This window comes from Phascolarctos cinereus, unplaced genomic scaffold, assembly GCF_003287225.1.
Source record: "Phascolarctos cinereus isolate Bilbo 61053 unplaced genomic scaffold, phaCin_HiC Scaffold_2;HRSCAF=192, whole genome shotgun sequence".
NCBI classification, from domain to species: domain Eukaryota; kingdom Metazoa; phylum Chordata; class Mammalia; order Diprotodontia; family Phascolarctidae; genus Phascolarctos; species Phascolarctos cinereus.
The window spans coordinates 208,140,023-208,153,896 of NW_027555625.1; the positions used below are offsets into that span (position 1 = coordinate 208,140,023).

The 13,874-nt window shown below is 33.8% G+C and overlaps 1 protein-coding gene across 1 annotated transcript in view; it reads left to right on the plus strand.

Annotated features, from left to right (window-relative positions):
- The window catches only part of HEATR5B (HEAT repeat containing 5B), a 132,547-nt gene that overhangs the window by 87,943 nt on the left and 30,730 nt on the right, over window positions 1-13,874 (plus strand). Inside the window, 4 exon segments of the mRNA XM_078149770.1 lie at window positions 2,406-2,587; window positions 5,749-5,817; window positions 7,262-7,441; window positions 11,782-12,019. Coding sequence (XP_078005896.1) covers window positions 2,406-2,587; window positions 5,749-5,817; window positions 7,262-7,441; window positions 11,782-12,019 — 669 coding nt within the window.

Below are 13,874 nucleotides of genomic sequence, written 5' to 3' on the forward strand. Positions count from 1 at the left end.
CTTGACTTTAAAGGCTTGGAAAATAAGGTTCCTGGGATTACAGCAAGGAATACATTCCATAGATTTGATATTCAAGGGGATTTTATAAAAAAAGTATTCTACTTCCCAATAGCTAATCATGTTAGCATTGGCAACATGTTGGGATTTTCTGGTCTTTTCCTTACTATCAAAGTGTGAAACCAGGTTACATTAACCCAGTTATGCTTAGTCTGTTTTATACAAGCACACTTCAAGAAAAATTTGGGATGCTGCTGTGATATCATTGCAATTTCTTAGAAATAATCATTCAATAATAATAATAGATTAACATTTGTATAGCATTTTACAGATTATAAAGTAGTTTATATCAATAACCTCATTTGGTTTGCACCTCAACCCTCTAAGGTAGGGTAGTACAATTATTATTATCTCTAAATTTACAGATAAGGAATATGAGGCTCAGAAGTTGACTTGTTCATGGCTACCCAGCTACCAAGTGGCAGAAGTGAACTTTAACTTAAGTTCTCTGACTACAGATCCCAAGCTCTTTTTATTGCCTTAGGGTATAAGGTGTAATAAAATTCTCAAATGAGATAACATCTGTAAGGCATTTTGCAAACCTTAAAGCTCTGTGTAAATGCTAGCTATTACTATTACAGTGCCTGTGCAGTTGATTGTGCTGTGAAAAAACACACCTAAGTAGATAGAGGCAGGTATCAACAAAAGCATCAAACTTCATAATGTCACGGTGCTATTTCCTGTTAGTAGCTAGCATGAAGCAGAGGAGTTCATTTCGGACTGTGTACTGGAGATGAACATCAGGCGCAACTTCCCTTCCTCCCTCCTCCCCTCTCCACTCCCCCACAACTATATTAGGTAAGGGAAAAACACTAAAGTAAGCCAGTTTTACACTATTTGGTCAGACTGGCCTAGCTTTCGTTCAGGTTACAGTACTGTATTTGAGAGAACGGGGAAATGCACAGCAAATGAGGCTCTGAGAAGTTTCCAGTGGCGTTGCTGTTATACTATGGGTTTTTACTCTCCTGTCTTCTTTTTGATGTGATATATGTGGTCCTGGCTGCCACACCTGTGGGCACATAAATTCCTCTGCTGTCGCTATATTTTCCAAGGGACTTTTATCTAATCCATGATTGTGACTTATACTGTTTGGGAGCTAGACCAGAGGGTGCATATAAGAATAGATCTGCTTGTGTGTGATTCTTATGATTCTTCACAACTGAGCTTATTCCTTCATCACTGGAAAAGATTACCTAGCAGTGAGCTGTTTTGTGATAACATATAATGCCTCTTTAATAATACTCTCCCTAGATCTACTTGCTTTGTTACTTTCAACTTCTAGAAAGATTTCATCATTCATTCATTAGCATTTATTGAACTCCCTATGTGTTATGAATTGTATTAGTTGCTATTGTGGATACCAAGATAAACAGGTTTCATGGTCCTTCCACAGAGCTTTTAACTTAAGTAACATGTTTGGACTATTAATTCAGACCAAATGGACAGAGTATTAAGGGATCAGCAACTTTAGAGCTGGAAAGAACCCTACCCCTTCTCACTTTATACATGAGAACATTGAGGCCCAAAGGGTTAAATGACTTGTCCAAAAATCACATTGGTAGTAAATGGCAGAGCGTAGATGAGAACCTGTCTGTCTTCTAAATACATTGTTCTTTGCACTCTATCCTACTGCTTTATCACAACTTTGCTGAAGTGGTCATATGAGGCTTGCAAGGACAAAAGAAGATATTCTATTCTATGAAATAAGAAGAGAGTTCTTTGAAACAGAAGAGGGTGATCAGCAATGCTAAATGCATAAAATTTACATAAACAACTGCATTCAAGTACATAAAATAAAATGCATAGGTTAAGAGGTCCATAGGTTGAAGACTGAGTTAAAAACAAACATCAAATTTCACGATTTTAAGAGAACACTGGCAACACTGGAGAGATCAGTTTCAGTTGAAGGAGTTAAGGAAGAATAAAATATGCTGGGTCCATTTAAGTAAGGGGAGTAGGGAGATGATTTTTTTCTCTTCCAAATTTAACATCTCCATTTGTGTTTTCTATATATCTCTTAATTTCTGATCCTATCTACATTTTGCTATTTAAAGTAGTTTCTCAGGAATTTTAGGGATTGTTGAAGGCTGTCAGTTTTTTACATTACTTGTCAGTACAGATCTGGTCAGAACCTTTGTAGTCCCAGTATGTGAAAGTTTGCCAAAAGATCTGAAAATATTGAAATGAACATTCTTTAAAGTGATATCATGACTATTTTAAGTAAATGTGATGAAATATATGTTATTAAGCATTGTCATTAGAAGTTTATTTAAAGTAAGAAGTTTCTGTGTTAACATATAGAATATTATTTGAAAAGTTTCCACTCTGGTTTCTATTTTTATTTTTAGATGATCTTTTAGTACTCCATCTCTCTGACCTGATACGCATGGCATTCATGGCTGCTACTGATCACAGCAACCAGCTGCGGATGGCTGGGCTCCAAGCACTTGAGGACATTATTAAGAAATTTGCATCTGTGCCTGAGCCAGAATTTCCAGGTCATGTGATTCTGGAGCAGTACCAAGCTAATGTGAGATAATATTTAGTAAGCTATCTCTTAATATATAGTGTTTGAGTAACAATTTGAGATCTCTGACTCCTTAAAGGAATTTTTGGTCTGAGAATCCAGTCTGTTCACTCATGTAGAATGTACTTGTCTACGATATCATTGTATCATATGGTATTCAAAGAAACTGAAGATAGTTTAATAAATTTTTACGAGGCCTTGTAATAATGATAAAACAAGAATAAAATCCCATCCTATGTCTTGTCTTATACCTCGGGAGTGAGCCATACTACTTAATGTGGTCTATTTGAAAAATTTTGTGGATCTGCTATTGTTTTTAGAGTTTAAAACCTGACCAGAGCTTTTCAAAGCAAAAATCAATTTTCTATTTCAGGTATAATGTTTAAAAATCTTAATAACAGCAGTTAAAAGATTAGAAAATATTAAATTAAATCTTCAATCTTTCAAAATTTAAGTTTTTTTGTCTTGTAATTAATAATGGAAATAGATATATATTCTCCAAATTAGGTAATAGATTTTATCCTGTTAAATCAAAACTTTTTATTGAAGTAGAGTAAGTATTTAAGAAATAAACAGCAAAAACTCTGGCAACAAAGCATAATGAAGTTTTTTAGAGTTAATAAAGTGGATGTTTTCTTTATAGTTATTAAGTAGTCAATATTCTGAGAAGTATTTTTTGGTAAATATTCGAGCTGTTACTTAAGCTTATTTATAATTCAGTAAATAGCATACCAGGTTCTTCTGAATGCTATTGTTATTAATGGCTTCATTAGAAAAATTAACAATCATAAGAGCTATTTGTTTCTTGCAGGGGTAAGCAGCCACAGTACCAAAATATTTCAGATTGTACATGGTTTTTGGTGTGTGTGTGTGTATGCACAAATCTCTTGTCTATTGTTGTTAAGCTTGGACTAGAGTTCCAAGAGTACCATTGGACTAAATTGAAATGCCAATACCTAGCACACAGAGAATACTTCAATATACTTCAAAGATTTCTGATTTTATTGCTGTGGGTGCTTGTTCCCATAGCCCAGATTACAGCCCTTCTGTGTCTTGTGATCAGAAAAATTCAACACCTGGTTGTCAAACTTCTGGTGATATATCTAATTTTAGGTAGGCTTATCTGCAGATGATAGGCATATTGTCCACCCCTAGTCCCAAACACAAAATTTTTCCAGCTTGTTAAGAGCTGCTGGAGCCTATGTTCCACTGTCATAAATGTTTATTGAATTTAACTTAATTGACTGATCTTTGAGTACAAGTAAATGATAACTATAGCCTCCAACCCACATGGGCTACACAAAACCTGACTACCACTTTTAACTACCATGTATCCATCTCAGCAGGCAAAAGGCACTAATAGATGGCAGGAACACTGCTACCATTCCCCTGTTACCACTGACATAACATAATGAATTCAACTGGTAATGTGTAGAAGTAACTCTAAATTTGGGAGTTTAATGTATACTAAAGACTTTTAAAAACTGTTACTAAAATTGATTAAGAATATGACTTATTTTAGTGTTTCACACAGTAAATTTCATCTCCCTGCCATAACCAGTATTTAAATACCAACACATTTCAATAAGCATTTATTAAACATCTGTTTTGTGCAAGGCACTGTGCTTGACTTAAGGGATATAAAGATTGGACTGAAAACAGTTCCTTCTCTCAAAAGAGTTTGCATTCTACTAGAGGAGGGTTGGAATACACAATTTATCATGAACATTTATCATGTATGTATTCATCATAGCCCTCAATCAGACTTTTCTTAAGTCCTTTCATTTCTCCATACCCTATTCTTTTCCTCTTCTCTCTCTCTCTCTCTCTCTCTCTCTCTCTCTCTCTCTCTCTCTCTCTCGGTGGCCTTATGAAGTCTTATGGACTTATCATTTCTGTGCTAGTGACACCCATATCTAAATATCTAGTCCCAGTCTCTCTCCTGAGCTTCAACTTTACATTATTAGCTGCCTATTGGACATTTCAAAGTAAGTGTCCCAAAGATATCTCAAACTTAGCATATCTAAAAAAGTACTTATTTTCTTTCCTCCCTCATTTCCCACACCATCTTCCAAAATTGCCTATTTTTTATTTTGAAGGCATCAGCATTTTTCTAGTCCCCCATGTACTTGGGATATGTTGGCATAATCCTTACATCTTCACTTTCCCTCATCCCATATACCTAATCAGCTGCCAAATCTTACCATTTCTATCTCTCTAACATTTGTTGTTTCTGAAAGGTGCTATTCTGTTCACCCACACAGTCACCACCTTCATTTAGACCCTTGTCAGTTCTTCCTTTGCTACTGCCATGTCCTGTTTATTGGTCTCCCTGCCGCAAGTCCCTCATCAATCCATCGTCCACAGCAATGCCAAAATGATTTTTCTGAAGTGTAGCTCTGACCATGACTCTTTGCCCAATCAATTTCAGTGGTCCTTCTAGGGTTAATATAAACTCCAGTGTTTTAGCTTTTAAAGCCCTCAGCCCCCAAATCATCTTTCCAGCCTCACTGGATATTACTCCCCTTTCTGCACTGCACTCTCTTCTAGCCAAACTGGCCTTTCTGTTCCTCAAATATGATACTTCTTCTCTCATCTACATGCCTTTGTATTGACCATCTCCTATGCCTAGAATGTACTTCCTCTTCCCATTATCTCATGAAATTCCTCTCTTCCTTTAGGATGCAGCTCAAGCACACTTTATACATTAGGCTTTTCCCTACTAATTCCCCTCCTCCCAAACTAAACTCATATATAACTACTTAATATTTTTTATTCTCTTTACATTTAATTGATATATACTTAAATATGTTCTTGTCATCTTTCCCACTGGAATGAAAGCTTCTGGCAACAAGGAGGCCTTGTTTTCATTCCAACAGAGATGGATAACATGGCAGGTGTTTAATATATATTAATGCTGCTGAAGTGTTACTTTGGAACTCTGTCTAAAAATAGTCATTTGATGTTAAAAACCTAATGACTTAAAGAAGTAATAGTTATATGTATTAGAACCTGATAACCTTTGAGAAAGTAAAGGAAAAGTACTGAGGTGGAAGAAGAAGAAGAGAAGAACTAAAATTTCTTTGTCTTCAGGGACATAAAAGTTGTTTTCACTTTGATTATTTTCCTTTCATGAATAAAACACTTGTTTTCCCCTTATCTAGGTTGGAGCTGCTCTCAGACCAGCTTTTTCACAAGATACTCCATCAGACATAATTGCAAAAGCTTGCCAGGTAGGAAGAAAAATAATATTTTTTATGATTTATGGTGACACCTTTAGGAATTCATTTTCCTTTCAAAAAATGATAAGAAAAGAAAAATTAAGTAACAAATACTTCTAACAGTGGAAAAAGGTAGTGACTTTGAGTCTTTATATCTAACAAGACATAAGCAAATAGATGTAGAAATCATAAATGAGGCAAAAATAAATGACAAGTTTGAGAATTCTATGAGAATGGTCTACAAAATCCCATAATAATTAAACATTTGTAATAATAAATTCAGTAATAAGAAGATTTTTGATCATTTGCATAGGATAATAAAACTCTACAATAATAACATTGATAATGATAATCATAGTAGCTAACATTTAAATAATGCTTGCTGTGAGCAACACACCATCTCATTTGATCCTCACAAAAACTCTGGGAGATAGGTGCTATTGTTATTTTCAAATTACAAATGAGGAACCTGAAGCAAACAGAAGTTAAGTGACTTGCCGAAAGACTGTTTTCTTATCTTAAAAAAGCTTTCACCATTTGAAAATATTAAAGTAAATTTTCTCACATGACCATATGTCTTTATAAGACCAAATATTCCAAAAATTGTCAATAAATTCCAGGTTTTTTTCTTATGGAGTGAATTGAATATTCTTTCTATTGTCATATTTTCAAGAATCTAAGTATTTCTTCATGTTAATCTATAAATAAGGTTGTACATAATTCTAAAATGATTGATTTGAGCGTTCAGATGTCTATTAGGATAGAGTTATGCTCCAACTTGCACTCTGGACAAAAGGAAGAGAAATATCATAGAAATAAATTCTTTCCTTTTTTAAAAAGAAAATATAAGCCCTCATTAATTGACTTATGCATCTCAGTTAATGAGACTGGTTATTTAAATGAATTAGGTTGGCAAAATTTTTTTCTTAAAATCATGGTAATATTAGGTAATTGTAAACAGACATTAAATTATGGTATAGAAAACATAGTACAACCATTATGCCTTTTATGGAATTACTACAGTAAAGTTCTAAAAAACCTAATGTTGATATATTCTTTTTTGTCTTGCCCCGACAAGTACCTCTTTCTTTCTCTTCCTTATACTGGTATTATATACTCCTTGTTGGGCAGCTAGGTGGTTCCTAGAAAGAGTGCCAGGCCTGGAGTCAGGAAGACTCATCTTCTTGAATTCAAATCTGGCCTCAAATACTTACTAGCTGTGTGGCCCTGGGCAAGTCACTGAACCTTCTTTACCTCAGTTTCCTCATCTGCAAAATGAGCTGGAGAAGGAAATGGCTAACCAGTCCAGTATCTTTGCTAAGAATACCCTGAATGGAGTCACAAAGAGTTGGACATGACTGAAAAACTATTGAACAACAAATATTCCTTGCTGCTTGAATTTTTAAGAATGAATTTCATTTGTTTTCATGAAAAATAAATATTTTTATTTGTCCAGGTTTGTAGCACATGGATTGGAAGTGGAGTTGTTAGTGATCTCAATGACCTCCGCCGAGTACACAATTTGCTTGTTTCTTCACTAGACAAAGTACAGGCAGGAAAAGGATCTTCTAGCCAACTTTATAGAGAGAGTGCCACAACTATGGAAAAACTGGCAGTGCTGAAAGCTTGGGCTGAGGTAACAATTTACTTTTTTTTAAACTTTGTAATATCATTTAAAAATAATCTTGGAAAAAACTAACAAAATTAAGAAATCTTTAGCCAACCTTCTCTTTATTACAGAGAAGACAGAAAATCAATTTAAAAAACCAAATGAACAAAGTGAAATCACTGCAAATCGATAAGAAATAAAAAGAATTATATCAGTACTCAATATGCGCAGCTATAAACAAAACTGATCACACAAAAGAAATGGGTTACCTTAAAAATTATAAGATGCCAAAATGAAAAGAACAAATTGAGATCTTAAATTACTCAGATCTCAGAAAAGGAAATAGAACTATTTATAAAGTATCTACCAAAGCAAAAAACTCGTGGTCTAAATGGATTTATAGGCATTCTTATCAAACATTTAAAGAAATACTATTACCTATTCTATAAAAATTTTTCTCAAAAACTGAGAAATAAAGTACTCTACCAAACTCCTTATGTGAGATAAATAGGGAGAGAAGGCTAAAACAAAGAAATAGAACTATAGACCAATATCATTAATGAATATTGATTTTAAAATTCTAAATAAAATCCTGGCAAAAGGATTTAAAGGATTTTTATAGCAATTTATCTAAAACATCATTCATTATGATCAAGTTGGATTTTTGCCAGGGATGCAAGAATGGTTCACAGTTAGGAAAACAATCGATTTAATCTTGTTTAAGACAAAAACACTCAAAATCACATGAGTATCTCAATAGATTTAGAAAAATTCTTTGATACGACACTCACTTATAATATATGCCTTACAAAGTATAGGCATAGATGGAGATATATCTATATATCTATGTGTGTGTATAAATCTGTATGTGTGTGAGAGAGAGAAACATACCTACTGTCAATATATTTACCTAGTTATCTGTCTATAAAGATAACTTGACAAATCAATTTATATAGAGCTTGATAATTCTGTCTCTATATAATATATGATGATTATATTGTTTTTGTAATATTGATTCTTTGCATCGCTGGCAAAAATTCAGCCAAATAAATTTTGATATATTACTCTAGTTTTTTCTCAGAATTGTATTTAAAATTTTTGTATCAATAGAGATTCATGCTATATAAGGAACAGCTAGGTGGTGCAGTGCATAGAGTTCCAGGCCCGAAGTCAGGAAGACTCATCTTCCTATGTTCAAATCTGGCCTCAGAGCAAGTCACTTAACCCTGTTTGCCTCAGTTTCTTCATCTGCAAAATAAGCTGGAGAAGGAAGTGGCAAACCATTCCAATATCTTTGCCAAGAAAACCCCAAATGGCATCAGAAAGAGTCAGACATGACAGAAAAATTACTGTACAACAACACTGCTCATAATCTTCCTTCGCTGTCCTCTCCTGTGGTGTTTTGAATTGTAAATCCATTTTGTTGTTTGGTTTAAAAAAAAACAACAGCTTTTGTCAGGGGATTTTGTCAAGGATTCTTTTGAAAGCCTAATGTTTCCTTTCCAGTTACAAATATTGATTTATTGCCAATTTCTTTGGATATTCACCTCTTACACTAAACCAAATGAAATGTCTTCAGATTAATAGGAATTACTTCTTTATTATTATGGGGAACTTAGGTAAGGCATACACACAAGCATAAATTAAGGAAAACCTTTTTTTTTTAAACCAATGTTCTCTCATCTGGCTATATTTCAGCAACCCCCATTGACATCTGAATGACTTTTTCAAGTCCTGCTGTTTAATTTTTAATACCTGATTTTTTTTTCCTTCTTCTCATTCCAAAACCAGTATTTCTCAATTATTTTCATTATTTTTGTCTTTCCTGGTTGTCCTACCAGGCCTTGTTCCCAAATACCTCTTCTAGTAACTTTTTTTATTCTTCTTCCAGTCCATTTTCTTAGTTTCCGGTTTTAGCAGCAGGGGCTTTTGGCTATACAGCCTTTAGTAACTATGAGCACTCCTTTGCTCCTTTAGATCCAACTTAAGGAATTGCTAACCTACAATATGTAATCAGTATTTATAGAGGTGATAGATGTAAGTTATGTCACTTTTCTTTTCACAAATGAAGAAGTTGAAAAGTTTACATGATTTCCAAAATGTCTCATAAGATGTTAGGATTTTTTTTTTGCTAAATTCTAGGACCCAGATCAAAGCTGTCTTTTTAAAAAAGAATGCCTTTCCACCATTTTATTTTACTTTTTTGTTTTAGCTTAGACAATGATAATAGTTACAATAATAATATTTATATTTGTTGTTTATGCTTGTTGATAAATGCAGTATTTCTTTTAAATTAAGACTCAATACTTTAGGTACTAATTCTTATAAGAAAATATAATTTTCTTTTTTCTAAGACTTGTTTCATTGTTATTTTGAAATGCATAAAAATATGTTGTTAGTAGTTTTTGTAGAATTTAACTTTGGACACAAAGTGTACCACACTCTTTTTAACTGTCAAATGCAAATCTTTTAAGGACCTAAAATGGTACAGTTGATAAAAAGTAAAGTGATAAAACAAAAATATAGTTCATCTTCACAGAAAGTTTTCTCAATTTCCCAACCACATTCAGCAGCTTCCCCTAAAGTGACAGTTGTAAAGTTCCTGATCATGAGATCATTCCCCCAGTAACAGCTGTTCTACTGACTTTCATAATGTCTTTGATTCATTTGCTTCAGTGATGTGATCAAAATACCATATAATGAAGATTAATAATGTATATTCTTATTTTGTACCGTATATTTGAAATTCTTATTGGATTCATTCTTAAAATGTAAGCGTCACTAACAACAAATATGACTTCTAGTAAAGTTGTATGCTGATACCTGGATATTGATCCTTGGTAGTTAAAAAAAAAAATAAAGGACTCCTTATCACTTGGAAGTTTTCCCTCTCACCTCATATTTCTCTCAGCAGTTTGCCTCAACTTGCTCTTTGTAGGTATCCTACACTTCTCTTTTAGCATAATTATTTTTTTTCCCAATAACTCAGCAAACATTTATTAAGCCCTTAATAGGGACCAGGACTTGTGTTAAGTGCTAGGGATACAACAAAAGGGGGAAAAAAAAACCAGTTCCTGCCCTCAAGATATGGTATAGATTCTAATGGGAGAGATAATACCTACGTATCTACTAGCTATATGTAGATTTTTCTTTTTTTTAAATTTTTTATTAATTTATTTTGATTTGTCAACAATCACTTCCATAAACTTTTGAGTTGTAAATTTTTCTCCTCCTACCTCTCCCTCTCCCTCCCCAAGATAGCGCACAATCTGATAATAGGCTATACATATACATTCCTATTAAACATATTTTCACATTAGTCATGTTGTAAGGAAGAATTAGAACCAATAGGAGGAACCACAAGAAAGAGGAAACAAAACAAAACAGAAGAAAAAAATAGCAAATAGTATGCTTCGATCTGCATTCAAACTCCAGTTTTTTCTTTGGATGTGGATGGCGTTTTCTGTCATGAGACTTATGGAGATATCTTAGATCCTTGCATTAGCATAATTATTTGTCTTTATGTTATTTGCCCCTCATTAGATTGTGAGCTCCTTGAAAGTAGTTTTTGTATCATCTTTGAATTCCCTGCATCTAGCAGAGTGTGTTGAATGTAACTGGAAAGTAATAAATGCTCTTGAGTTCAGTTGAATTGAAATTGATTTTTTGCTAATCATCTTAGTAACACATTCTTTAAGATTTGTACCAGTCAGTTGTCAAAGCCCATGAGATATGCAGAGGAGAAACATATTTCATCTCCCATAGGAACTATTTTTAATGCTTTTCTCAAGTGCTAGTAGTCCTATCTTTATGTTTAAGAAACTAAGATAATTTTTACTTAAAAAGAGAAAAGAACACATTTGGGTGAATTACGTGAATAGTACATAGTTTTTAGTTCTTGCTATGCCAGAATATTGCATGGTCCTTAAGGAATATCATCATATTGGGATTTGGAAAAACAGTTGCAAAAATCCTTTGCTTGAAAGTTTCCCATCCATAAACTTTCACATAGAACAGTTTGTAGAATTATAAACAAGACTGGGGAGGTAGTAAATATGTAACTTTATCCCAGTACAAACAAAGGAATTTAGTGGAGTCTTTATGGAGTAGCACAACGGAAAAGCAAGGGAGTGTGTTGGGTGGGGAAAGTAACCATAAAACAGGTCAGTCAGGAAGGTAAGACTCTCTTAGAACATGGTGATAAACTACTATAATATGCGTACTTTAAAATTTCTGATTACCAGGAATTCGCAAAACTGGTTGCTTTACAATATTTATAATCAGTTAATTATGATAAATGAAATGTATAATGATGCTGGCTAAAAATATTTCCTTTTTATTTATTTGTGTGCCATATCCTTGATCAGGTTTATGTTGTTGCCATGAATATTAAAAAGGAAGCAGAGACTAAACCGAAAAGAGCCATAAAAAACACTGATGATGAAGATGATGATTATGGGACCATAGATGAGCTGCCACCAGACAGTTTAATTACACTTGTACAGCCTGAATTGCCAATACTTAGCCGCCTCTGGTTGGCAGCATTAAAAGACTATGCACTTTTGACTTTACCAGCTGAATTTTCAAGTCAGCTTCCACCAGATGGTAAGTATGATAGATATAGTTTTGCTTTTGGTGGGGTTTAGTATAAAGATTAAACACAAAAAGTTAGAGGCAGGTAGTAATATTATCTTACAGTTGTGTTATATTTTATATATTTCCATATTTAAATACTTTCAGACACATTTGCCTTTTTAAAGCATTGAGTCTTTAATAGTAGAGTATATTGCTGTAGATGGCGGAGTGGATAGGTGCCAGGCCTGGAGTCAGGAAGATATCTTTGTGAGTTCAAATCTGCCCTCAGACACTTCCTAGCAGTGTGACTCTGGGAAAGGCACTTAATCCTATTTGCCTCAGTTTCCTCATTTGTAAAATGAACTGGAGAAGGAAACAGCAAATCACTCTAGTATCTTTGCCAAGAAAACCCTATAATGCCTAAAAAGTTCAAGAGACATAGTTTCTGGGTAATTAATCATTTATTAATAATGCTAGCATTTTCTTAATAAAAGGAATGGTCATTTGGCCATCTCTCTCTTGGACCAAAGACAATCATGGTGGTGGGCTCATGGCAGATATGTCCTTGTAAAAGTGGGTATTCCAGAGGGTAGTGGTAAAGATTATTTGGTTAACAAATAGTGAGAGAGAATGAATATTAACAATGAAAGGCTGGACTTATTCTAATGAATTTTGATTATGTTACTTCTAAATTGCCCAGCCTTGGGCAATCTATTCAAATAATTTAACCTCACTGAATCGTGTGTAGAGCACAATGGGCTTCCCAATCTTAGATTAAATTCCTTGTAAGGTTGGGTGGGGTCAGACCATAACTGGGGAGAAAGTTAATTCAACCTTCAGAGCCTGAGCTTTGAAATGATGACTTTAGGAAAAGGGTGGAACTCTGGATCTCCTCAAATCATTGCTTATTAATAATCATTTCTTTCAACCCCAAATGGGATCACTAAGAGTCCAACATGACTGAAAAATGACCAAACAATATTGCTGCAACATTTTTTCCCTTATTCTCTCATATACTCATATTTGCAGACCTTCAAAGATAACAGACTTACCTGTTCATCCAAACAAAATGTTGAATATTATCACAAAATATTAACATTGTGGAACAGGATACTCTTAAAAATAATTTATTAAATAACTATTCATTTTCCCCACAATTTTCTCGAAAGTGTAACATTAATGAAAGTTACAATGAATATTGTATTTGTCCATTTAAAAAAAATGCACATTACTATGTGATCATATAAGTAGTCTTCAACTTATGAATGTCTTGTGTCCAAAAGGAAGTTGTTCAAATTTGGAATGCATTTTCCTCTAGAGGGAAAAAAGTTATAAATGAGAATTAGATTCTCTGTAAAGTCCAAAAAAGCCTTTAGGCCTTAGCAGTACTATAGAATTCAACCTCCATTTACAACATTTATGTTATGAGAAAACTTATCCCAGATTCCTAATCAGTTTATTTTTGGTTCATAGTTCATTTATAAGTTGGGCGCTGCTTATATACCATTCCTATGTTCCCTATTGAATTCCTAACAATAAATAAGTTTCCTTGGTGACAGTAATCTAATTTATTAAGCATTTATTTAGTGTCCACTATGCCATCCTTCTTGTAAGTCACACTTCTTGTAATGTTTCAAATGGAAATAAGAAGAAAAAAAGGGAAGAGCGAGGGTCTTCCTAATGGTGAGGCCCAAGTACAAGTGAAAAAGAAAGATGACCTTGACTGTGGAAGGAAGAGGCTATTAGAATTATAGGTGGCCATAGCAAAATCAAGAGGAGAATACCTATTAACCCCCAGCCATGACATGAAAAAAACAGGTAAAGATGGGCTTCCTAAGCAGAAGCTGTGATGAGGACAAGCCAGACAAGGAGAAATGAGGTTAAG